At 38.8% G+C, this 25,778-nt stretch overlaps 1 protein-coding gene across 1 annotated transcript in view; it reads left to right on the plus strand.

Annotated features, from left to right (window-relative positions):
* The first annotated feature begins 11,677 nt into the window (after positions 1-11,677).
* The window catches only part of chm (CHM Rab escort protein), a 51,285-nt gene continuing 37,184 nt past the window's right edge, over positions 11,678-25,778 (plus strand). The window contains exons 1-2 of the mRNA XM_058415621.1: positions 11,678-11,777; positions 22,905-22,971. Of these exons, the coding sequence (XP_058271604.1) occupies positions 11,678-11,777; positions 22,905-22,971 (167 nt within the window). The remainder of the gene's footprint in view (positions 11,778-22,904; positions 22,972-25,778) is intronic.

Genomic DNA, 25,778 nt, shown 5'->3' on the forward strand with positions numbered 1-25,778 from the left:
TTATAGTGGGGACAAGCTCAGATCATGTTCCTCATGATTTAATGAAATTGTACACAAATCATCATCAAAGAACTTGGAACTGATTTAAATTTATTTCTAATTTTACTGTCCCTTTTAAATTTATTACACTTTTTATGTCAGTGTTACTCTTCAATATGCTACCCACATCAGCAAACAAGCAATCCATTTTGACTGTAACACTTGCCAAAAATGCTGCTGAATTTATGGTGGATTATCACCTTTTAATGCTACATATGAATGGACAAGCTTGTTCCTTGAGTATACTCTATGTACTTAATTTCAGCCAAGAAAGCTGCTGTAGATGATGTAATAATTGTTCGTATTGGCAGCCAAATCGGGGGTGACTTGGACTTCAGAATAAAAACTGCACTGTCAGTGCAGCACTTAAATCTTACAGCTTTAAACTGAATATTACTCTAAAACTAAAAACAATGCCAAACACACAATAAGCTACTATTGTTATAATGTGATAATGACTGTTGGTAGTTGGCAGTTGTAGTAGTAGCACATTACAGTTGCATTATTAAGCCTATCATTTATTTATGATATGACTGCTATTTATGATATGCCTTAATACAATTCAATACATTCTGTTATCCCACTGTGACAGTAAAACATCCTGTGTACTTCATTTGTGTATCCATTCTACAACTACAATTTTGCATGTTAACATACTGTGCCACCTGCTGTTTTTCTACTGTTCAGTTGCACATTATACTTCTGACTGAAGTGTCAAAACATATTATTTCCATAAATAATCTATGCTGCCTTATAAATTGCACATATACAATTATGTACAGGATTCAATTATTTCTATTACATTATACATATTCTCTGTTTACTATATATAAGAATGGGAGATGCAAACCTAATTTCACTGTACTCATATGGGGAAAATAAATGCTATTTGTGTGTGTGTGTGTGTGTGAGATTCTGATTCCTATCTTGTCATTGGTGTATCACCCTACTGTGTCTTGATTGTGCCCATTTGTCTCTTAGTCCCTGATTAGTTTGTCTACTTATACCTTGTGTCTTTGTTTTATTTGCCATTGTTTTGACATTATGTATGTTTTTGAGCCATTGTTCACCTGTGTTTCCTAGTTAGTTTTGACTCACACTTGTTCTCTCGTTTGTGGTTAAGAATTAGCACAGTGTTATGTTCCGTTTTTCAATTCTGCTCTTCCAATCTACTCTTCTAACATGTAAGGCATAGTAGGTGTAATAGTTTTTAATTTAAGCAAGCAAAATCAGATTTTTTTTAAAAAGCTAAGAGGAGCCGAGATCTGCCTTTTACAAATTCTTGTGAGATCATTAGGTTAAAAAAATTTGCTGCTAACATATTTTGTTTTTCACCCACTACACTAGCTAACAAAATATGTTAGCAGCAAATATTTAGTATCTCTAGCATACATTTCTTTAGCACAGCATTCTGTTTGTTACAATCTTACAAAATCACTGATAGTGTCTGTCCCTTGTGTTGTGGTCAGCTTCAACTGAGCTCATGATAGACAATTAGGATAATGGTGAATGTTACACATGGGATGCCTGTTTGTTTTTTTAGCTAGTTTTATTAATAATAGCATCACACCATCATGAATGACTCAGGTGGAATGTGTTTAGCACTGTTAATATACATTTCCTGACAATCAGCTTTGCAAGTGGTTGGCATGTTTAAACACAGTTATGCTTTGATAAGTAATCTCAGCTTTAATGTACATTTATGGGAAGATTTATAATGCTGTAATGTCCTCATGGAAGTTTCATTTGGAGTGTTTATGGGGCTGCTGACAGATGGTGTTATTCTGCATTGCTCTGCCACTAGTTACCTCTTCCTGCCAAAGATGGTCGTCATCAAAAAAGGAGTTGATTGAGAAATGAAATGAGCTGTGAAGTCTCCTTGAATTTGACTTCAAAGTTTCACTTAAATGTAGGAAAACAAGCTCACTGCCATTTTCAGTGACTGGAAGTGAGCCACATCTTTGATCAATTTTCTAAACATTTGTTTGTTGATGTGCTTTGTAAATATATCACACATTAGAACATTTCACATATGCCCTATTAAAGATTGTGATATGGTTTTTAAGCTTTCTTAACTTTTCAGAAGAACATGGACACCCGTACTGGGACTTTGTTACCAAAAACTATTAACAGGCAACAAAACACTTAAACACTAAAATCACAAGTCTGTCGCTTCTTTGAAGCAGAGATCAAAGTCCAGTTGAACTGACAGAAGACTGTAGCTAAAGCAGGTATGAACATTTGGAAGATAAAGACACCTTGATTCTTGTAGAAAACATCATGGCATTTGAAGCTGCTTTCAAATCCAGCCAGGTAGATCTGCTTCCAAATGCATACGGTGATGGCAAGAGATGAAGACGTCTTGCAAAACCATATCAGTGTGTGCTGAAGCCCAGTACATGAGAGAACAAGGCAGTGACAACACCACTTAGTCATTTAGCAGACACTCATATCCAGAGCAACTTACAAAATGTGCAAACAGTAAACATGAATTCTAAGACTTACCACCATGTGGTCTGACAAAAGGAACACTTCTGTGTAGATATTTAGCTATTTACAAAACAAAAATATTAATTATGAAATATTAATTATGAAATTTTGTAAAATATTCAACTGAACTGGCCAATTTAATATTAATCCAGGATGGCTTCTTCTTCTTCTTCTTCTTCTTCTTCTGCTTCTTTTAGTTAGTCAACAATTCCCCATCGTCCTAGCCTGAAGGCTTAATGTAATATATACACTAGATTATTATGGTGAAAACAATGAATGGAGGGGAATATGGAGATGTGTAGATAATTGTTATGTGTTTGTGTATGTGTGACAAAGTGACTAACAAACTGAGGAAGGTCTGCATTATAGGCCTGACAACACAGGTGTCAAGGTTTGAACAGTTGACTGAGGACTGGAAACTATTAATAAATTACAAGTCTGCCACAAAGCAGACTCACCTATTTGCTGAGGGTCCAAACACTGGGTCCAAAGCAAAGAAGCCTTGAGTCAGCATGCTATTGTGGAGTCCATGCCTTTCGCTGCCATCATTCTTCTTCTTCTTCTTCTTCTTCTTCTTCTTCATTCAGTCTCTTGATAGTATGAACGAGGCCAACCATTAGGTCATTCTCAAAATGTACACTGAGCAGTAAGCTTGCTTTGAGGCCACGGTGAAAGCACAGGCAGAGGACAGTCAGGTTCTTTTCCCTGTCCATCAAAGAAGCCAAATGGCACTTTGTTTTTTACCCAGAAGCTTTGGGACACCTATTGCAGGTAGTTGGTACTGGGAAAACAAAGCATCTGTGACACTGTATACCAGGTGGTGCTGAAACAGTTGTGAGACCACCAGTGGGTACAGCCGAATGGGTCTAGTGCCAACAACCGGCCATGCAAAATGAGGATATCCATGCTGCACAATTCTATCAAGCTGGCTTAGAACAATGACAGTGACAGTGTTTCCAGGTCCAGGTGAGCTTGGTGTTCTCTTCCTCCTCTCTCTGTGCTGTCAGCTGATATGGTTCTGTCATGGAGTTTTTCCTCAGGGATTTCCTCTTGGTGCATACCTTCCCTCAGGGTTATATTTAGAGTCATGCAGTACACTCAAGACTAGAGAAGAGATGACCCACAGGGACCTGTGGGAAATGAATTATTTCATGTGTCCCAGTATAATCCAGTGGTCACTTAGGTCAGGATAACACTGTCTCCTGGGCCATTTACATTGGCCAGGCATTTGGCACAATGTACATAAGTGGGGTGTTCCACCCCAAAATCCATTGCATCCCCTTCCATTGATCAAGGTCCCCTTCAAAAGAATTGATATGGACCTTGTCAAAGAAGTGCATTGTGTTGCAAAGACATTCGCCAGTGGTGCTGCTGCCCAGCAGTCTACACCATTTAACTGAAAAAATGGCTCATGAAGACCTCAGAGCCATGCTCGACACACGAGTAATTGGGTTCCACAGTGACTGGTCCAGACCCATCGTCCTGGTTCCCAAGTCTGACTGGGTGGTCAATTTACATGCAGAAGTTTTGAGCACACAGAGAAGTCATTCAAATATGATGTGTAATCAATGCCATGCACTGACAAATTGTTCAATTAGTTGGGTGTGGCTCTTTTTTTTTTGGCACTGGAATTGACAAATAGATATTGGCAGATTCTGTTTACCATAATTCATATAACTTGATAAAACACAGACTCTTTAAGGTTTATAACTTCTGTTTGGGCTGTCTGGAGTCCCGCCCATGTTTTAATGGTTCATGGACAAAGTCCTCCACACCCTATGGCTTATTTTGACAACATTATAGTTGATAGTAATGATTGGTAATGGCACCTTAAACATCTGAGGCCTTGAGACATTTGATAAACCTAATTTATCTATATTTTTATTAAAGCTGTGTGTAAATGTTTTTATAGAGTAAACTGATCTAAAGTTCTCACATTTTCATAATTAATCACATATAGAAAGGGCTGCAAAACTCCACTGTGGCAGTGGGGGCATGACTGAGTGCTGGTTTGTGAATAGAGGGCAGAGTAGAGAAAATGTGTAAGGAATAAGCATGCACCTGTTGGTGATTAATGAACAAGTATGTGTTTCAGGAAGTGACTGAGAGATGATAAAGGAGGCAATGAGAGTGTACAGATGTGTGCTTAGTGGCATAAGATTCAAACAGTGAATGCTGAGCCTTGTGTGTGTGTGAGAGAGAGAGAGAGAGAGAGAGAGAGACAGACAGACAGACAGACAGACAGACAGACAGACACTTAAAATTGTGCCTGAAAATCACTAAAAATTATAAACAGCCAAGTTGAGTTATCTCAAGCCTGCCTCCCTAAAAATCATGAAGATTGTTCATGAAAATCCTGTAATTTTGGAAAATTATGGTGTCAGATGATGCAAGCAAAGACAGATGCAAGTGCATTTAAGCATTTTTTAGAAGAGCTGGCAAACAATTCCAAATCATGAGTCAAAATAACGAGCAGGAAACAGGCAGAGGTCAGACGATCAACAAATATCTATCACCTGAGAATATCTAATATACACAAACCAGAAAACAAAATCATGCACTGGAAAGTGACTACAGAGAACAAAATGACTCAGTTACGTAAGCCTGCCAAACATTGAATGATACTTCACAGTGAGAAATACAAAGAAATACAAAGCTTTAAATAGACAAACTAATGGGGGGCTGACTGAAAACAGGTGAAAGTAATAAAGACAGAGGGGGGAGACAATTAACGACAAGATATGGAAGGATATAAGAAATTAATGAAATTGTCCAGCATGCTCATTCTTTCCAGAGTAGACAAGGAGCAGACATAGGGTGTATTAGCCTGAAGCTAGTGGTGGACAACAGTGACTTTGCAGGGTTTTGGTGGTTGGATGACTACATCCTTGGTATTGGTGTCCTTGGTCTGCTGGTGGCACCGTGGTTTCCTCACCAGGGTCTTGCAGCATTGCAACAACATCCTAGCCAGTGTTTGATATGGAAGACCAGCCTCTTTAATTAACTTGCAACAAACAAGTATTACTTACCTAGATGCTTACATAATCGCATGGAATTGAATTCATTTGTGAAGTGAAATACTGAAGCAGAAACCATTCAAAGACTACTCTTGCATTGCTAGATCTCTTTACTGAAAAGCAGGGGAATGTTTTTATTTTTGGAGCAATCCATGCTGCTGCATTACATTTTAATGTGCAATTCAATTGTAGTTAGAAAAGTAATTACATCTGTGAAAGAACGTCAAATGCAATACACAAACAGTATTACTATCATGAAGAAAATGGTCCTCATTGAAAAGCAATTGCTTGATCTCTTTAGCAAAAAGACAGTCAGTGGTATTGCTGATATTTTTTTTTTTTAAATGCTGATTAAATATATGTCCCAACATAGGCAGCTTGGTAGTGCTGGGGCTTGAACCCCTGTTCTTCTGAGCAGTAACCAAGTAACTGTTGTGCCACCACTTCCCAATCAGAAGTTAAAGAAAGTCTATGAAGGGAATGTGAGTCTCTTAAGAATGTAAAACTTTCACTTTCATTAGCATCTAGAAATCCTGCCATTCATTCACTGTCCAATCACAGCCCTATACTGTGTTCAAAGTTGTGATCTGAGAAGGAGAGTAAGGCCTGAAAGTATCATTTTCCAGGAAGCATTTTGCTGCATTCGCCTTGCGTCTTACCTTAGAAGTGGTAAAATGTATAAAGAAATCTCCAATGTCTGACTTACAAATATCTGGATAAGCTGCTAACATGACCGAATAGCAATTACCTTTTTGTTCTTAACCATTAGTGATTATTTATAAATAAGGCAACTTGAACTGGCTGTTTTGTTATACAGTGGGGCTTAATGTTATCACCTTTAAATAGTGCCATAGGCTCTGAAATAGATCTGTACACGTAACTGTATTTTTAACCTACTCAAGCACACTCCCTCAGAAAGCTTGACCGATCTCACTCTGTCCAAGATTTAATATTTTTATTTTACCTGCCTGAAATATTTTTAGCTGGACATCTAGGGGAAGTTTATTCCACCACCTAAGTTCTTGATTCATGCATGCAGACTCTCCACTGGTGTTCCATGAGGCTCAGTACTTGGTCCTCTTCTGTTCTCCCTCTATACGTTTTCTTGGTGAAGTCGCATCCTTACCTAGGTTTTCATCTCTCAGACACTATTATTTATGCCCAGACCTCAGCATGTAAACATGGTAGACATTGCATCATGGATGGCAGCTCAACAGCTGAAATTGAATCCAACCAGGTGAATCATCCCCTTGTCAAAATCTTGCAATCTCCCTGAACAACTCCCTGATTTTACCTTTGGTCACTGCATGCAACCCTGGGTTCCTTTTTCTCTGCTCCATGCTCCCTCGGATCCTCTAGCACTGCATGACTGGTCCCGCGTGACCTCAGCGACCCTACGTAATCACGTGGAAAGGCTGCGCGTGATGTAGGCGGAACTACAGACCCAGTGTTTACTACGCAAACGTGCAAAGACCAAAGAAAGAGCGGTCCTCCTTCTTCACACTTTGTAAACACTGGGTCTGTAGTTCTGCCTATGTCATGTGACTTATCGACATGATTATGTAGTACGCAGTGTCACGGACACGTATCCCAGAGCTAGTGCTAGACGAGCTTTTGTGGTTAAAATGTATACAATTTTTTTATTTTTCTAATAAAATAACTGATCATTTTGCTAGATAAGAGCCTTCTTCTTTGGCTGGGATCATTTAGAACTCTTTGAAGCTGCATTTAAACTGTATTTTAAATTGCATGAAAAATCCTGAAATGTTTTCCTCTAAAACCATAATTTATTCACAACTGAAGAAAGAAAGATGACAAGATGATCTTGGATGACAAGGGGGTGAGTAAATTATTTGTAGATTTTTGTTCTGGAAGTGAACTTCTCCTTTAATGCCTTGCTGTCTGGATGTTCCACTAGGAGCAAAAACAAGCTTCAGTTAGTCCAGAACACAGCAGCTAGAGTCCTATCTAGAATCAGAAGATATGAACACAACACTCCTGTCTTATCCACACTGCACTGGCTCCCAGTCATGTTTCACATTGATTATAAAATACTATTACTGACCTATAAAGCACTGAAAGGTCCGGCACCACATTACCTGAGCGATCTTTTGGTTATTTATGATCCACCAGGCCTAGGTTATTTGGTTGTACCTCAAGTAACAAAGGCTACAGCAAGGTGCAGAGCTTTTTCTTACAAAGCCCCAGAGTTCCTTCCAATTAGTGTTCGGGATTCAGACACAGTCAGTCTCAATGGTTAAGTAGCTCTCTTTGGTCAATGAGCTGCTTGATTGGATAAACTCCACCAGAAGATCCACAACAGAAATCCATTATGGCGCACAATGTGCACACACATTTATACACCCATTCATGCCTAGGGACCATTCTCACTGCAGAAAATACAAATGGTCCCTGTGGAACGGGGGTGTGGTCTAGTTCCAAGCACAGACAAAGGACTGGCAGCTGCTCCAGAGCCTGTTACACCCACAGGGGTGCATGATGATGCAGAAGCATTCATAGAGGTCTTTGAGCATGCAGCTTAGACGTGAGGATGGTCAAATCCAGAGCAGGTGGACCACCTGCTGCCATTGCTATTAGAGGAAGCTCAGCTCGCAGGCCAACAACTTCCCTGTCTTTCCCCACCTTCCCCAAGTCCTTGATCACAGGAAATGGGGGCCAACTTCCCTGAGACCAGTGCCACAAACCCGGGCATACCCAGTGTCTGTTTCTTCTCCCCCAAAGGCACGTGATTCTGGCATTCCAGAGGCCTGAATACAATACATGAGGCCTGGTCTGGTCTGCTGGAGTAGTATGGAAGCCAGGAACTTCCAGGATTATTGCCATGTGATGTACCCCCTGATGTGCCACAGGCCACCCTGACAGAGCTGGGATACAGCATACCCAAGACTGTCAAAGGGGGTACATAACACGCTTGGGTGGATTCAGGCTTTGGGTGCAGCAGATAAGTGGAAATGAAGGTGTGTGCATTGGGATATTCACACCTTGGCGGGCGGTTTAATCAAACACGCATGATTCTTAAGTTCGTTCATGATGATGCACATAATTGGGAAATGTAGATTGAGTCCATGTTATTTGCAGTACAAGAGGCTCCACAAGTTTACCCATTTGGGCTCTCCCCATTCAAATTATTATACAGATGCAAGCCTTGTGGCGCCCTGGATGTTGTGAGGGAATATTGGGAGGAGAGACTAGTAAAAGCGAAATTCAATACATTCTTGACCTAAGAGCAAAACTCCACAAACTTGGGCAGTTATCACTGAAGAATTTGCTACAGGTGCAAGGATGTCAATCCTGGCTATATAATACTCCTTAAACTGTAGAGAGAGGTGGTTCCTATGGCGTTAGCATTGGCCGTTCCAGTGAGGGAGGAGCTGGAACCAGAGGCAAATTTAAAATCGGCAGTTTCATCCACTCTGGTTCCCTGTGGAGACCATCTCTCACTGTCATAACTCACAGAATATTCTGCCACGTTCTCGCCTCTCCCTGTTTGCAATAATCTCATAAAACACCACGTTGAGACACATAGAGAAAAAGTGTGATTTCTGTCATTTCAACCGTGGCATGTCTTTTGTAAGGCTGGTTTGAGCAGTGGCGGACCGTCAGGGCCAGCAAGGCCACTTGGACCATCTAGCAGGCATACGATTACGTCAGCAATTTTACATCTTTTGATTGGATAATTGGAGTAGTCAGAGGCAGTGGAATGCACAAACTAAATAAAATATATATATTTTAACTCACAATGGCTGACAGAGGAGAAGAAATCGATTTAGTCGCAGACATCCTTACAAATGCATTTTCAAGAAAATCCTTTTGAATCTTCAAAAAGTTGGTAAGCTTTTTCAAGAATCATTTATGCTTTTGAGTTTTCTTTTTTTTCTGGGTTTTCAGTTTGCTTTCCTTCCAGATCCCTGGGTTTTTTTTTGCTACAGTGAAAGGAAACTTGTGAGACTGAATTGTGTTAATGTGTTTTTTTGCTATATGTAATGTAATTTTATTCATGTTCGCTACAAGAGCCTGTGACACAACGCACTGTTATACAGTGTTTCTATATTCTCTGTGTCTCATTTTGGATGCTGCATCCTCTTTAGATTGCAGTTTGCTGCATACAGCATCAAGAATGTCTTTTTTGAGAAAAGTAACCATAATAAAATGAACTTTTCCTTGTGAGGTGTGAAATACTGTAGCCTAATTTCTTGTTTACTTTGCTATTTAACGGTTGATTAGTATCTATTGCATTGGTGTTATAATGATGCTATAGAGGTGGATTAATTCAGGAAGGACACCAGTGAAGGCCTAGGTGTGAAATACACAGCACACCACTGGGTTTAAGTATTTTAGAAAGTGCTGATCCACTACGATTTTCACAAATAAGAGTTTACACAGCATAGTGCAAAAAACAAACACAAAAAATACAGCCATCGTTCTGTGAGTAGAATGGCTTTGTTGATAAGAGAGATCAGAGGAAATTGGTTTGAGCTGCCAGGAAAGATATATAAAATACGCACTTAGTAACTCAAAAACCATCTCAGCATGCACAACACTTCAAACCTTGAGGTGGATGAACTATAGCAGCAGAAAACTACAATGGGTTTCAGTCCTGTCAGTCAAAAACAGAAATCTGAGGATACAGTAGGCAGACTCACAGAAACTGGGCAGCTGAACATTAGAGAAAAAAAAATCACCTCCTCTTTTTCCAGTCTTCAACTGTGATCTCAGATTCTTGTTTTTGGGTGACAGGATCCTGATGTGGTCTTCTGCTGTTGCAGCCCATCCACCTCAAGGTTTGATGTGTTAAGTGTTCTGAGCTGCTCACCACAGTTGTAAAGAGTGATTATTTAAGTATTATTTAAGTATTTATTTTAGTCATTTTCCTCTGATCCCCCTGATCAACAAGGTTTTTTTGCAGACCCTTTTTTTTGCAAAAAAAGTTGAGTGTGACAATCCCAGGACATCAGCAGTTTATGAAATAATCAAACCATCTGGGACCGACAACCATGCCACAGTTACATTGATCACAATTTGTCCTCATTCTGTTATTTGTCGTGAACTTGAACTGAATCATTTGACATGTTGCTGCGTGATTTTTTGCATTATTCTGCTGCCACGTGACACGCTACCACATGTTCATGATAAAGTGTTCATAGTAAAGTGCATGGTGAATCTAAACTCAAGAACTGGTAAATAATTATAACTGTGAAAGTATAGCTCAATATGTCTTTCTTTACATCAGTTCTTGCACTTTTCACATATTGCTGAAATGTTAGAGAGGAGTCTTTGTTCAAAAATTGGTGTGTAAATATTTAACGGCAGATAATAATTAAAATTTTTCATACCAGTTTAATCAGATGCTGAACTACATTGGTCTAATCAAATCAGAGATATATTGTTTTGAAATAAAAAGCTAGAAATGTTTTATCTCATATTATAATAACATAAGGGGGCTGTGTTTCCTATCAGCCAATGAAATTCCAATGATTTACACATGTTGATTTGGAGGATAAATAATTTCAGTGTCATAAAAAATGCATAAAATAGTTGTATTTAAGAAAACAACAAAACAAATAATTATTGCCAACATTATTCAAAATTGCTATCATTTGATGATGCACAGTTGTGCCTCCCTCTGAAACCTATAATTATTTATAATAAATATCTCTTGAGGGATATTAAAATGTGGATCACAGTGAACTTCCATCAGCTAAATGAGAACCATTGCAAAAAATTTTGCAAGAACTAAGCTTTTACTGACAATAGTATACCCCTCAACCCAGTCTTCCCCAAACCTCGGCATGATTTCTACATCAAATGATCCCATCAAACATTTCATTTTTATTTTAGCTTTTGCCTAGCAGTTAGATGTGTGGTGTATGGTGATGCAGTGGTGTGTATTTTCTAATGTTTTTTTATGCTATTTTCCTTTTTGTAATTTTATATTCTGTCTAGTGACAAAATCTGTTTCAGAACTCGTTTTATCAATTTGTTTTATTAACTCACTTTGATCAACTTTATTAACTTGAGTGATTTTATTGAAGAATTTGTACATTTTCATAATTTTATTAATAAAAATGCCTGCCTTACAAATAAACGTCACTGAAATGATGAGGCAGTAAATGCTCACGTCACGTTTTGTTGTGTCACGTGACGGTCATACATCCAAAATGGCTGCCGACAACCTACCATCTGAATTTGACGTTATCATCCTTGGTACAGGTAGGAAAGGAACATCATTGTAATTGTTTAGAAATATAAATATATATATATATATATATATATATATATAGTGTGCTTTGATAGAGATACTTTGGCAGCCTTGATCTATAATGATAATCAGAGATCACGCTACGCTGTCAGTGTGTCTAGACTGAGATGCTAGCTAATGCTAATGCTAATGGTTTTTCGGAAGCGGTGTTGACAGAGGGGGAAACCTCTCCATCACAGTCATCGCTGGTGTATGATGTAACAACACAAACTAAATCTGTGTGGAATAGAACAGTATATTCCAATGCCAAACACAAACATGTTGCTTTATAGTAGTAGCAATACACTTTATAGTGTATGTAGTCAGGTAGCAGTGTTTGCTAATCAGTTTGGAGTAATGTCTGCATTGTGCATGAGCTCACTATGACTCTTCACTGGACGAGAAAACGTGACTCTTCTAGTAGCGTAAAGAGACCTTCTTCTCAGCTCTTCACGCACAATAATCACTGACTTGATGTAGGTGTAGTCGAGACAGGAGTTAAAAAGTGAAGGCAGAATGTCTCTGAGGCCCTCTAGTGGGTGTGTGCAGTAGAGTGTTAACCCCGCCCATTCCCAATACAACTTCAACTCGTTTCCTGTAATTATTTTTGTCAATAGTCTTCAATTTCAGTCTTAATTCTTTCCCCAGTGTTCGTTTTTACCTTGATATCTCCCCCGGTGCCCTTCTTTACTGTAAATGTGTTTTGTCTGTTATGTTATGGTTAATGACAGTGACATGTGAAGTGCTTACTGAGATTACAGTCCAGTAAACTTCATTTAACATCATTTAACCTGGTAGATTACAGTGCTGACAGTTCTGACAGTTATCCTGCAAAATCTTATCTGATTATTCTGTAAACTGTTGTATCAGACCCTTCATGGGACTTTTATCCCCTTGATGTCCAAGCCTGCTTGTTGTGAGGATACCAGCTAGCAAACCAGTGACTTTTCTTGAGAGTGATATGTATAGAAGTACAGTTTATCATTTCATATATTAATTAATAACGCTATACTTACCACTTTGACGTAGTGTTCCATCTTAAACACTTTACGTAATTGCTGTCAATGATGCATAAGACTGGCTTGAATAGGGTGTCTACAATATGAGTGTACATGCTATGACTCCAAGGTTTGCTGTTGCACAGATTTTCACAAGACAGTGACTTTCAATTAGACCAAAAAGGGTTGAAACCACATAATGGGCTTTTTTCAAGCTGATAAAATACCAACAGATTTAGTCATACAGTCCCCTCTGAAACTGTTGTAACAGCAAGGCCATTTATTTGGTTTGTTATGAAACTGAAGATGTTTCAGTTTGAGATGAAATTATGAATATGAGACAGTAGAATTTTAGCTTTTAGTTCCTAAGATATCCATGTAGGTTTGTAGACCAACTTAGAACATGGTAGCTTTTGCTTAAACCCAACATTTTTAAAATTTTGTCTTTTATCCAGAACAATTTATTTCATATATTTGTATTTTATGTAACTGAGCAGTTGAGGGTTAAGGGCCTTATTCAAGGGCCCAGCAGTGGCTGCTTGGTGGCCCTGGGATTTGAACTCACAACCTTCCAATCCAATGCCTTAACCGCTGTGCTACTACTAAAAATTGGATCTTTGCGACTCACATGTCTTACTTCTTGTCTAGGTATTAGAATAATTGTTTAAACAGTATTGATGCATGACTGTTCTTAGTTAAAGCCCTGGGGTCTACCTGTGAAGACTGCATTTGTTGTTAAAATGGACAAACCAACAGGAAGGCCTAAAAACTGTCTGCGGGAGAAAAGCAAATTATTTTGAATCTGAGAAAAGAATAAATATCCATTGCTCAAGCATTGGTGCAACAATGTCCTGAAAAATAAAGAAACCACTGGTGTACTTAAAATCAGATATAAAACATGTCATCCAAGACACCATTGGCAGCTGATGACAAACCTTGTGAGAGCTGTGAAGAAAAGCCCAGAAAACAAACCACAAAAAAATACAACAGAGGGTGACATCACCAACAACCTCCACACATCAGGAGCGAATGTGTCACTATTCACCATTCAGAGGAGAAATATAGAGGAAATATAACCACAGGACCAAGTTTAACCATCTTGAATGGCTGCTTCAGGAACAGACTCACTAATCTCTACTGATGCTGATGGTAGCAGAATGAATTCAGAAGTCTGCAGACACATTCTGTCTGACAATTTTACAAAGAAATGTTTCTAATCCACTTGAGAGTAACTTTATCATGAGGCATAAATAAATGATCCAAACACACTGCCAACACAAATGACTTTATCAGGGGGAAAAGTGGAAGGTTTTAGACTTGACCCATCACCAGATTCTGTGACCAGACCTTAACCCAATTGAGCAGCATTTCATCTTCTGAAAAGGAGGCTGATGTGAGAAACCCACTGCAACAAACAACTGAAAGAAGCTGCACTACAAATTGGGAAACAAAATAATAAAAAGTAATAACAAAATTGCAACCAAATGATTTTTATTAGTAGTAAAGTAATCGTTTCCTCACTCCAACAGCCTTTCTTGCAAAACATGGACAATGTTTTACTCTCATTTTATTCATAAACCTTTTTGTGTTTGTGTTAGGTGGTGCAGCAGGCAGTGTTTGTTGCTTCATAGCTCCAGGGTCCCTGGTTTGACCATAAGCTTGGATTACTGTCCATATGGAGTTTTGCATGTTTCTAAGATGTATTTACATTATATTACATTAGTTGCATTGGTTAGAGTTCCTGGGTAGGTTTGGCACGACACCATAAACACATCTTATACCAGTTGAAGTATCACAATACCACATAGTATTTTGTTAAATATTGTGAATGTTCATGAGATTGCAGAAAAGACAGACAGTTTGGAAAATTGTGCAGACAGAAGTATATCATCACTAAATTACCAGCGGACATGAAGCTGGTGGAGTTTTTTTGAGTCCTGGTTACCAGAGTTTCTGGATCTGGAGTGTTGGCACTCTGTCTGAGGGGTGCTGAGTGAACATTCGACAGGATCTCTCACATATGTTTTGTCAGAGGTGTTGTGGATTTGATCATATCTGCAGCACCCTCTTGTGATGTGGGGCAAAGTTTAGTGTGCTATTCCTGGCTAAGAGTCTACTTTAAGAGTGGGCATTTTCTTCACCACAACAGGCTCAAGGCTACTTGAAATCTTTCAGCAACAAGTGATCAGGGGGCTTAACAACATGGCTGTCTGTAGCTAATTGTAACTGATTAGGCAGACAGGTTTTTTTTTGGTTACTGGGATCCTTTATGGTGAATATGTGGTTATGGGCTCAATTTATGCATCCAGTACTGTTGAGAAAGATTTTTTTAACTTGCACAGCAAGATATCAATGCATACTTTTGACCCTTTGACGTTTGGGAGGGGATTGTAATTTGGTGATATATCCTGAATTGGATCAAAAGCCAACAGAAAATTCTGAAAGAGGGCAGGCATTTTAGGGGCTCTGTAATGATCTCAGTTTATTGTAGCTATATTTTCTAAAAATGTTCAGATTTTCTGATTGTTTAATATACAGGCATAATTTATTAATGCTACACAAGGGTGGCAGACCATGCCTCATCACACTGTGTATAACACCACCATATAGAGGTTCAGCATTTAATTCTTCTGAGCTTAATGCTTCACTTCATTCATTCAGGAATTTTTACAATATTTGGCGGGCCAGTGGACTTTCTTTTCAGAGAAGAACAGCACTGAAGAGGTGAATGCATCTCACCTCTAGGACATGGGGAAGGTATTCATTATGGGCTCTACAATATCTTCAGCTAAGAAACTCTTGTGAGGAGAGCCCTCAGAAATGTTGGAAAGCTTGCAGATCTTCAAATTAGAGGATCTTTATAGAAAATTCAAAACCACTCTTAGTTAAGGGCTACACAGACAGTTCGTGGCCACTTGATCGGCACTGGATGAATTGCTAACACAGAGGGCAGAATCTGCTTTATTTTATGGGAGACAAAGGCTTTATGATTCTGGAAATAGGCCAGGGTGCCTTTTAGCAAGGCTTGTGAAACAGAGATCAAACACAGTGTAGTGTTTATTAATAAAACAATGAGGGTTTATGATCAACAATTCTATTCATGGGATAATATCCCTCTGTCAAATTTACCAGAGGACATGAGGGAGATAAAGAGATCTCTAAACAGGTTGTTATAGACACAATCAAGTCACTTAAAAGTGGACAGCCTCCATGGCATGATACCTCTGTGCCAGAATTGTATAGGAATTAGAGGGACATGATAAATAATAAGCTTCTTAACATGTTTACATTTTTTTTATTAGTATGTCTTTCATCCCAATCACTGTATCTAGCAAATAGGCTATTGCCCCTATTTTAATAAAGGATATACCCAATATGGAATGCTGCTTGTGTCATCTGGTGCCTCTAGTAAATATAGATTTTAAAATTGTGTACTAGTAGATTAGAGGTTTTTCTGCCACAGCTTATCACACCAAAGCCAAATATGTTGTATTTTGTTCACAAATACTATTTTAAAATGTTCTTAAAACTGACCACCCCTGACCTGTTTCTTTTTTAAGCCCGATTTGCTTTCCCTAATGGTTAACTTACTAAGTAGCCTCCATGATCCGCTCTTCAAATCACTACTGTGCAAGTACTGCTCTATAGGACCTGCTCACTGTCTTGGTTTGAAACACAATCTAACAGATTTTATTTTACTCCCTCAGACCACATGAATATTACTGCGCTCATTCTTTATGCTGTCCTGATTTGGAGTGCATTCATATACAGGCCAGATCCTCATGACAGCTGAAGATACTCACTAGTGCATGGGAATATAGTTCTTTGCTACAGGGAGGGAGGAAAGCCAAAGAAGTAGACCTACCCTTGTGACTAAGAGTGACAACACTGGGCCATGATTGATGGTGCAAAAAGTAGGATCTCTGGCCCACTTTTGCTTGAATTTATGCAAAGCTGCTAGAGCCAGCTGGTTGCCAGTTTGCTGGTGACGCACAAATATGTGCACCCTGTACAATTTCTGTACAGTCTCAAGGTTACTTAGCATGTTTGTCCCACATTTTTTTCTTAAAAGTATTTAGGTACAAATAAGGCCTGGCTTATACTTCTTCACTGAAAGGTATTTGCGATGCGGTGCAATGAATGTGTTTATGGGCATGTTCTCCAGGACATTATCAGCTGGAATTAAGGTGTCTGTAATTAAGTCTGTTGTCACATCTTCTGATTTTATGTTGTGCATTTTATCAATTGTTTTGGAGTAATATTGTTCCAAACACATATTGATATAAACAATAAAAATGTATAAAAAAAAAACATAAACAAAAATTTGACCTCATTGCATTCAGGACTTAAGGACAGGATCTTGTATGGACATGATTGTGCTTCTCAGCTCTTTTCGAAAGTGTACTCTGTTAAAAGGTCTCTTTGTTTAATTATAATGGCCAAATCCTGCCTTTATTTACCTGTAGTATTTGAGATTCAAGACTCTTTTATTGTCACTATACTGACTAGAGTGAAATCAGAGCAGCCCTTGCAGCGCAATTCTTACATAATGTAGTTTTCAAACTATACATCCATTTTACTAATGAAATAAGTGTAATGATAAGTGAAAGTGTAATAATAATTTTATTTTAATTTTTATTAGTATTTTTAACTTCAGCAAACGTGTACTCATGTATAGCTCCCTCTACTGAACGGCTTGTGCAGCTGCATGTTGATGTCAAATATTCTCATGGCATGCAGCATTCATAACTACAAAAAATGTAAAGTCAAAGTATTTTGATTTAATCTTGTGAAATGTCCAAGAGTTAATTTAAGTTAATTCCTATTCTCACTTGTTACAGCTCTCTCGGTCTCACTCTCACACTCATTCTTGAAAGAAACCAGAAAGCAGAAACTCTTTTGCAGTCTTTAAAGCACCATGATTGTTGAACTCCCCTACAAACTAATCAGTTGTCATAAATGTTAAATAAATGTCACTAACTAAAAAGTGTAAGCACATTACTGATTATACCTGTGACTATACCTGATAATGTGGAGCATCTGCTGTGTACATCCCTTTGAATAAGCTGTAATAACACTAAATAGTGATGTTCTTACTGATGCTTATCTGTATTCATACTTATATTAAATGTGTATATAGTCAGATGATTGCTGATTTTATTTAAAAATTTACCTTTTCTAAACAAAATAAATGTAACGTTTGGGACTGCTGAATTTCAGATCTAGATTCCTGAAACTAAATTTTGGGATGATTCTTAAAAGCCTGGAGCTTAACCTGTTGCAACATGACAGTGATGCTGTAGATAGTTTGTTATGGTTGGTGTAGCAGTACTTGAGTGGCCTCCACAGAACAGCCTTCTCACCTGATATCATTGCCACCCTCATGTGCTCTTGTAACTGAATGAGCATAAATCCCCACAGCCATGTTCCACCATCTAGTGGTAGCCTTCCCAGAAGAGTGGAGGCTGTTATAGCAGGAAATTTGGGAACAACCCAATATTAAAGCGCATGGTTTTGGATGTTCAGAACTCAGGTGTTACATACTGGATATCGTGGATATAAGTCTGTCAGAAATTCTGTCAATTTATCTAGTTCTATAGCATTAAGAAATCCGATTATGATCGACTGATAAGATAGATCCTGTCTGCTTCTGTCAGAAAGACTTTACTGTTGCAAGTAATTGAACAATTAAATAAGTAATTGAAAACCCAAAGCTTAATATACAGGTGAAATGAACACAATTTGGTGTTTTTCACCACTTGCTTGTTGAAAAACGCATCTCTCTTGAATGCCTGTAATTGCTTGATCATTAGCCTGAAAGCCCAGATAGCAGAAACATGGTCTTCTTTATTCATCTCTTGTTCAAATATTAGAGTACATGTGTGACTAGATTAATAACTCATGACATGTGAACTTGACTAGTGAACTATGAAGCCATGCAAAATCTGAACAAATATTTCACTGACATATGCGCTGAAGCTAACGGTGGTAACGCACTTATATGAGCGCTAGAAGAGAGGAAATGCTGACTGTGTGAAAGACGGAGATGGATAGCAGGAATGGGTAACAGAGTGAGGAGGAGTGAAGAAACTGGCTTTCCATGCTTCTCTCTGTCCTTCTCTCCTTGTCTTTCAGCTCTGGCTATAAATAACACCCAAAATGACTTTCAAGGTGCAAAGATAGAATGCATTTTGGAATGTTCTCTGAAAATGAAAAATGATTTATGATTTCATACAATTCCTGCTGAAAGCATTTCAGGGCTTTGCTCAGTCATCAAAGTCCTGCGGACCGTGATCTATTATTTATTGCCAAGCATCTCTGTGTGGCACCAGTATTTTATAGCAGGTAATGTTTGTCTTTAGCAAACATGATGTGGGGGAAAATCAATATCAGATAGGAAAAATTACATTAAAGATGGTGGCAAGAGGTTATTTAAAATTTTTTCAGGGTCTGTAGTATTGCTTCAACAGCCAGAAGCCGCCCAGCCCAGAAAGATCCTGAGGCTATGATGGACACAGACTCACTAAAACTGCACAGTTAAAGGCTGGAAGGTGATACAAAGTGATTATTTTCCCTAATTATCAGCTGTCCAGTTTTAATGAGCCCATAATAGCCTCAGATTCCTGTTCTTGGTTGACAGAAGTGGACCCAGTGTGGTCTTATTCTGTTGTAGCTCATCACATTAAAGGTCATTGTTTTGTGAATGCAATGAATAAAATGTTTTGAACTACTCTCCATGGTTGTAAAGAGTGATGAACATACACTAAGCATAGGAGTTCCCATACTTCCATTTCCAATCAATTTCCATCAAATGCAACTGCATGTTTCATCACCCATTCCAACTTATCGAGAACTTAAACGTCTAATTGAGTTTTATAAATTGTCATTCAAACAAAAGGCTATTTTCAAAAGGCTTAAATGCTTTCAAGGCTACTTAGAAAGTAGGGAAGGTACAAGGGAAGGTACAATATTGTTATGTCCTGAGTCGTGTAAGTTTAGGCAGTTTTGTGACAGGCAAATGTAATATCAGCACAAGTCTTCTGCTGTTGCCGTTGCTCTCCAAGTGTTTGTTGCGACTATGTTTGTGTGTGTTCCCTGAATTTTCTGCCTACTGGTGTCGGCTCACCTATTTTGACATGGTGCCATCTGAATCTTCTAATAAACCTGAAATGGAGCTCTTCAGTTGTGGGTTACTTTTATCTTTAATTCTTACCAAATCCATTACTTTTCTTGGCTAGAGCCCCCTCAGCATCAATCCCACCACTGCAGGTGCAGTTACTGGTGGATAAGTTACTACTTCCTCGCTAAGTAGCAGTGCCGCCAGGAGCAGTTTTGGTGAGGTAGTTGCAACTGGACACTGGTTTAATACTGTTTGTTTACTTGTTGCTGCTGGATAATGCAGTATGTAAACTGGCTGAGCATCTGTGACAGTTTTTGATAGGTTGCTGTAATGTTTGAAAAACTCCTCTCAATTGCTCTACTCTTGATTGGTTGTTATTAGCTGTTTTGTCACGTACTGCATGGACATATCTCCGTGCAGTGGATCCTGGCAGTGGAACTTCTCATTCTGAAGTGCAGGTCTAAAATATGACTTTAAAAATTTATGTTTACAACCACTATAATCATGCTATTGCTACATCCACTGTGGCTCTCATTGCAAACACACCTCATTTAGGCCTGCCATTGTCATTGGTCACATTACATCGATTTGTACCGCTGATTGACTCAAAGCTCCCCTGAGGGTAGTTTTCCACAACTTTACCCATCGTTGATCATTTACACACTATAAATCATCAATCGGACAAGATCGCTCATTTAAACTGTTGCTCTGAATCTGGGCAATAACCAAATGTCTGCATGATTTTAAACATGGCCTGTCCGCCTCAACATAATAATTATGTTGCTAAGCCTTCATGGAAGGGGTGGTGGGTTTACTGTGGACTGTCTTTTCAACTCAAGTTACATCATTTGAAATTCTAGCCTTGACATTTTAGAATAATGTCCCTATGCAAATGATTTTGATTTACTGACCACCCAAAGCAGCACCATGGATTCCGTCAGTGGTTAATGAGGAGCTCACTGTTGCCCTCTCTGTTTGTGGTAAAATCAACCTTTTTGGAGACATTTTCATTCATTTAGACTCACCTTCATGGGCTTTCACCTCTGAATTTTTGGCAGTCCTTGACTGAATTTATGCAACACATTGCCGCCCCTCAATATGAGTAGTGAAATATTTTAGATACTGTTAGCAGACTGGCTGCACTGTCCACTACCCCTGTAACACCCTGTGATCACTCACCCCTGTGACACAAGATCACACAGATCACAAATTTATCAAGTTTGGTCTTCTAAAAACAACTGTCGTATCCATTAAACCACTGTCATTCTCCACTGTACTTGACATCTTCTTAAATCTTCCTGCTCATGTAGTGAACTGGTGTCAAACATCAATTCATAATTTCAAATACCCTAAACACTTTTGCTTCTAGGTTACTAGGTCTGTCCCTTCCTTCTGTCCATTTTGTTGTTTATTCCAACTGATTTATCTGATATAAGAGACCTCATTAATAATTGTAGTACCTTCACATGCTCTCTTGAACCAGCCCCTACTTCACTTTAAGGCATGTATACTCACTAAGTTCTTTTATTTATTTTTTTTATTTAAGTTTTTTTATTTAAATACTTTTCTAATATCAGAAATACTTTTCTCGTTGCAAGCTCTGTTCCCACCTCCCTTTAAACTGCCACAGTTACTCCCACTCTCAAAATCCTTCATTGGACCCAGACGTCCTTAGTAACTATAGCTCCATCTCTAACCTTCCATTTTATATGATAATTTCCTGGACAGTGTTGTTGCAACTTGAGTCTCATCTTTCTAGAAATAGTCTGAATAAAGCTTTTCTCACAATATTATACAGAAACTTCCCTCCTCAGGGTAGTAACTGACCATCTTAGTTCAGCTGACTCTGGCTCTGACTCTGTCTCATATACTCTGTCAAACACTGTACTGATCTCTGATCTTTGGTCTCAGTTAGATACCTGTGACAGCTCTGGCCTGGTTTGTATCATATCTCACAAATAGATAGCATTTTATTATTATTGTTCCATTCTAGGCTCACTCTTCCGCTTGGATCCATTATTTGTCATTATGTCTTACAAGTTAATTTTTATGCAGATGTCAACCAGATCTCAGATCCAAACCTTCTATTCTATATTTCTCTATACTGCTTCCCTCTTCCCTAATAAACTGCCATTGTGATATTAAAAGGTGGATGTCGGCTAACTTTTTAAAACTAAACAGTGGAAAGACAGAAATCTTTATTACTGGAACAAAAGCTGCTTTATGTAAGATTAATGACATCTGTCTGACCATTGACAGCATTGACATATTTCCACCTGACACAGTTCATAACCATGGCATTATCTTGGACTCATCATTGAACTTTTATACTCATATTTCATCTGTCACCAAAACTGCCTTCTTTCACCTTTGTAATATTGCTCACCTTTATACCTTCTTAGACTTTTTGCTGCTGCAACCCTGATCCATTTCATTACCTCACATTTCAATTCACATTGCAATTCACTGTTTATTGCTCTTCCATCACATTGCTTAAATAAGCTACAATACGTTCAAAACTCAGCACCCCGGATATTGACCTTCACAAAAAAAATCTGCGTACATTTCCCCAGTTATATACACTTGTATCTGATTCCTAAAACTGCCTGCATTTAGGTTAAACTCCCTGTTTTATATAAAGCATGATTCTATTTTTTTATTGTGTAAATTGTCCTTATGTCCAACAATGGTGATTTATAAAACAAACATTATTATTATTATTATTATTAATAAAATCTGTATTAGTTATATTGTTTCTTTTTAAATCATTAATTCAATCACAGTGCTACTGTTTAATGCCACCAATATTTTTCCTTGCACTTTCACCAGTACTCTGGACATTTCTCCAGAAATCACCGCTGTGAATGCATTGGCCTGCTGACCACAATAATTCAAAAATTAAGTGAAACAACAAAAATGTGCTGGAGTTTTGATTTGATTTGTTCAGTGACAATGCATGCCGTCTTTACTTTTCTTTCCAGGCCTTACTGAGTCTGTCATTGCTGCTGCATGCTCAAGAGTGGGACAGAGAGTTCTGCACTTAGACAGGTAAGTCAGCACTTTAACACTTGATGCATATGTAAATGTACTTCTATAAACCAGCATAACTGTCGGGCACTGTGTGAAACTGAATCTGTGGAACAATATGCACAAACAGTGCTGGCACAGGCTTCCAGTGACAAAAACCAGTGGTGGTTATCTGGGGCTTCTAGAACCACAGTTACATATGTAAGCAAGTTTATGTATTGAAATATTTTTTTTTTATATTCTGTTTAATCTTTCCAAACAACCAGACATGGTGTGACACATCTGGATAATGTAAACCAACATCAGTCCTCAATATGTCAAGCAGGATATGAACAAATTTATTTACCATTTTCACAAGAAGTTTGGTATTAATAAAAATTGTCATTCCAAAAAAAAAATGCTGTAGAAATATATTCTACTCCTGCTCCTGAGTGTGCTTGAATTATACCTTAGAAGACTCATTTAAAACTCGACTGATCAACTTCAAATCTAATCAACTTCATGTTAAATTGAATCTTTAAATATTTTAAGAAATATTAAATGTAAAAAAGACAACAAGCCAAACCAGTAGTGGCAATATACTAACAAGTTACATAAACTAAACAAAATATACAAATTTCACCATTTTTAATCGGATCCTTGCTGGCCATGTGAGATTTTAAGGAGGAAGAAAGACCACAAATGAGTTGGCTTCAGGAACAGGCTGAAGGTTTGTGCATACTGTGCTCTGGAGTACAAGCTTGATGATCTGAGGGTCAAGGTTAAGTTACAGACTTTTGGGACTGCAGCCTTCTGCTTCACCAAGACATGGCTGAACACAGCGGTATTTGACCACATTAGACCACAAGTTCTTCTTTATTTACACATCTCCTGCCCTACCAGGAGGTGAAAGGATCCTGGACCTTTGCTGCGCTTTGTTCAAAGACCTCTTTACACACAGTCTCATCCATCATTTGGGAAATCAGACCATCCTCATGCCTAGATACAAACAAAGTACATACTGGGCAGACCAATTGGTGGCTGCTTCAGATGATTTACTCTAGGACACACTAACTGATGCAGACTGGGACATGGTCAGATGTAGCTTTGTTGACATCAACTTTTTAAAGAAGCAGTTGTGGGGATTTATCAGAAAAGCAGGAGAATGATACTGTCCACAACACTGTCATCAGAAGATTTCCCAATCAGAACAACATGCACAGTGTGGTGCAGGGGGAAACTGCTATGGGAGGAAATTAGAGTCACATTTGCCTGTGGTAGCACTTAACCGCTAGCACCCATGGTCACTGAGAAATTCAACCTCTTCCTGACATATTTGGTAATTCCCACATTCTTTAAAGAGTCCATTATTGTTCCTATCCCAAAGATATCCTTGCCTCAATGACTACTGGCCAAATGCCTTGCCTTCAGTTTTGGTGAAGTGCTTTTTGAAAGGCTGGACTTCATCATGCATCTTTCATGGAACCTTTACAATTCACACACCATACAAATTGCTCAACTCGATGATGCAATCACAAGTCTACTATACACAACCCTGAGCCATCTGGACACCAGCAAGAGAAATTTAAAATGCTGTTTGTTGACTACACCTCAGCATTTAACAGTACAATTCCCTCTGAACTCACCATCAAGTTAAAGGACCTGGGACTTTCCTAACAGGCAGTCAAAAAGCACTTCAGTTGGGCAGACGTGTCACACCCTCCCTCACCCTCAGCACTAGAACCCTCCCATGTTTGTCCTGAACCCCTGCTGTACTCGTTGTGCAGACTGTCCGGCCACTTCCAACTCCACCATGATTGTCAAGTTTGCTAAAGACACTGTTATGGTTGGCCTGATCTCCAACAATGATGGGAGCATCTAACTGGAGGGGATTAAAAGCCAGGAGAACTGATTCCATGAGAACAACCTCCTCCTGAACAGCAGCAAAACAATGTATTGATAGTGAAGCAGAAGGGGATCTACCACACCATTAAAATCAATGGGCCTCTAGATAAGGAAGTGGACAGGTTTATAGTTCTTTGGCGTTTCTATCACTCCTGGACATGTTGCTAAGGATCTTTTACACCTGCACCACAGGTGGGCTTTCAGGAGGATGGCAACTTTTAGCTGAGCTCACCATCTGCGCTGAGCTCACAGACTCTTCTCTCTGTTACGATCAGGAAAGTGCTTCCATTCCCTGAAGGCCAACACAGAGAGAATGAGAAGGAGCTTCCTTCTTCCCGTGGATCATTTGGGCCCTCAACCAGGAAAACACCAACAACTATACTGTGCCCCCATTTAAAGGAGTGGACAATGAATGGTGTTTTGGTGTTCATATCACCCTATGTGCTAATGTGACAGAATGTCACATATAATCCTTTCACATTTGACACCCTGGTGAAGATGATGTCTTTACCATCTAAGACTCTTAAGGAACTTTAAACTGCCCTCTATGTTGCTATGGATCTTTTACACCTGCTCCACTGAGAGCATTCTGACAGGAAGCATCACAGCCTGGTTTGGGAACAGCACCAAGCAGGATAGGCAGGCTCTCTAGAGAGTGGCACATTCAGCTGAGCTCACCATCCGCACTGAGCTCCCTTAACTGCAGCCTACAGCAGTCGATGTTGGACAAGAGCCAGGAAAATAGTGGAGTCTCTCAGCCATCCAAACAACACACTCTTTTCTCTATAGCAGTCAGGGAAGCGCTACTACTGTCTGAAGGCCAACACAGAGAGAATGATGAGCTTCTTCCCACATGTCATTTGGGCCCTCAACCAGGAAAACACTTTTAATTTTTTTTTGATCAAGGTTTTTTTTTAATTTGTTTTCAGATGATACAGAATACA

The sequence above is a fragment of the Hemibagrus wyckioides genome, linkage group LG18 (genome assembly GCF_019097595.1).
Source record: "Hemibagrus wyckioides isolate EC202008001 linkage group LG18, SWU_Hwy_1.0, whole genome shotgun sequence".
Classification (NCBI taxonomy): Eukaryota; Metazoa; Chordata; class Actinopteri; order Siluriformes; family Bagridae; genus Hemibagrus; species Hemibagrus wyckioides.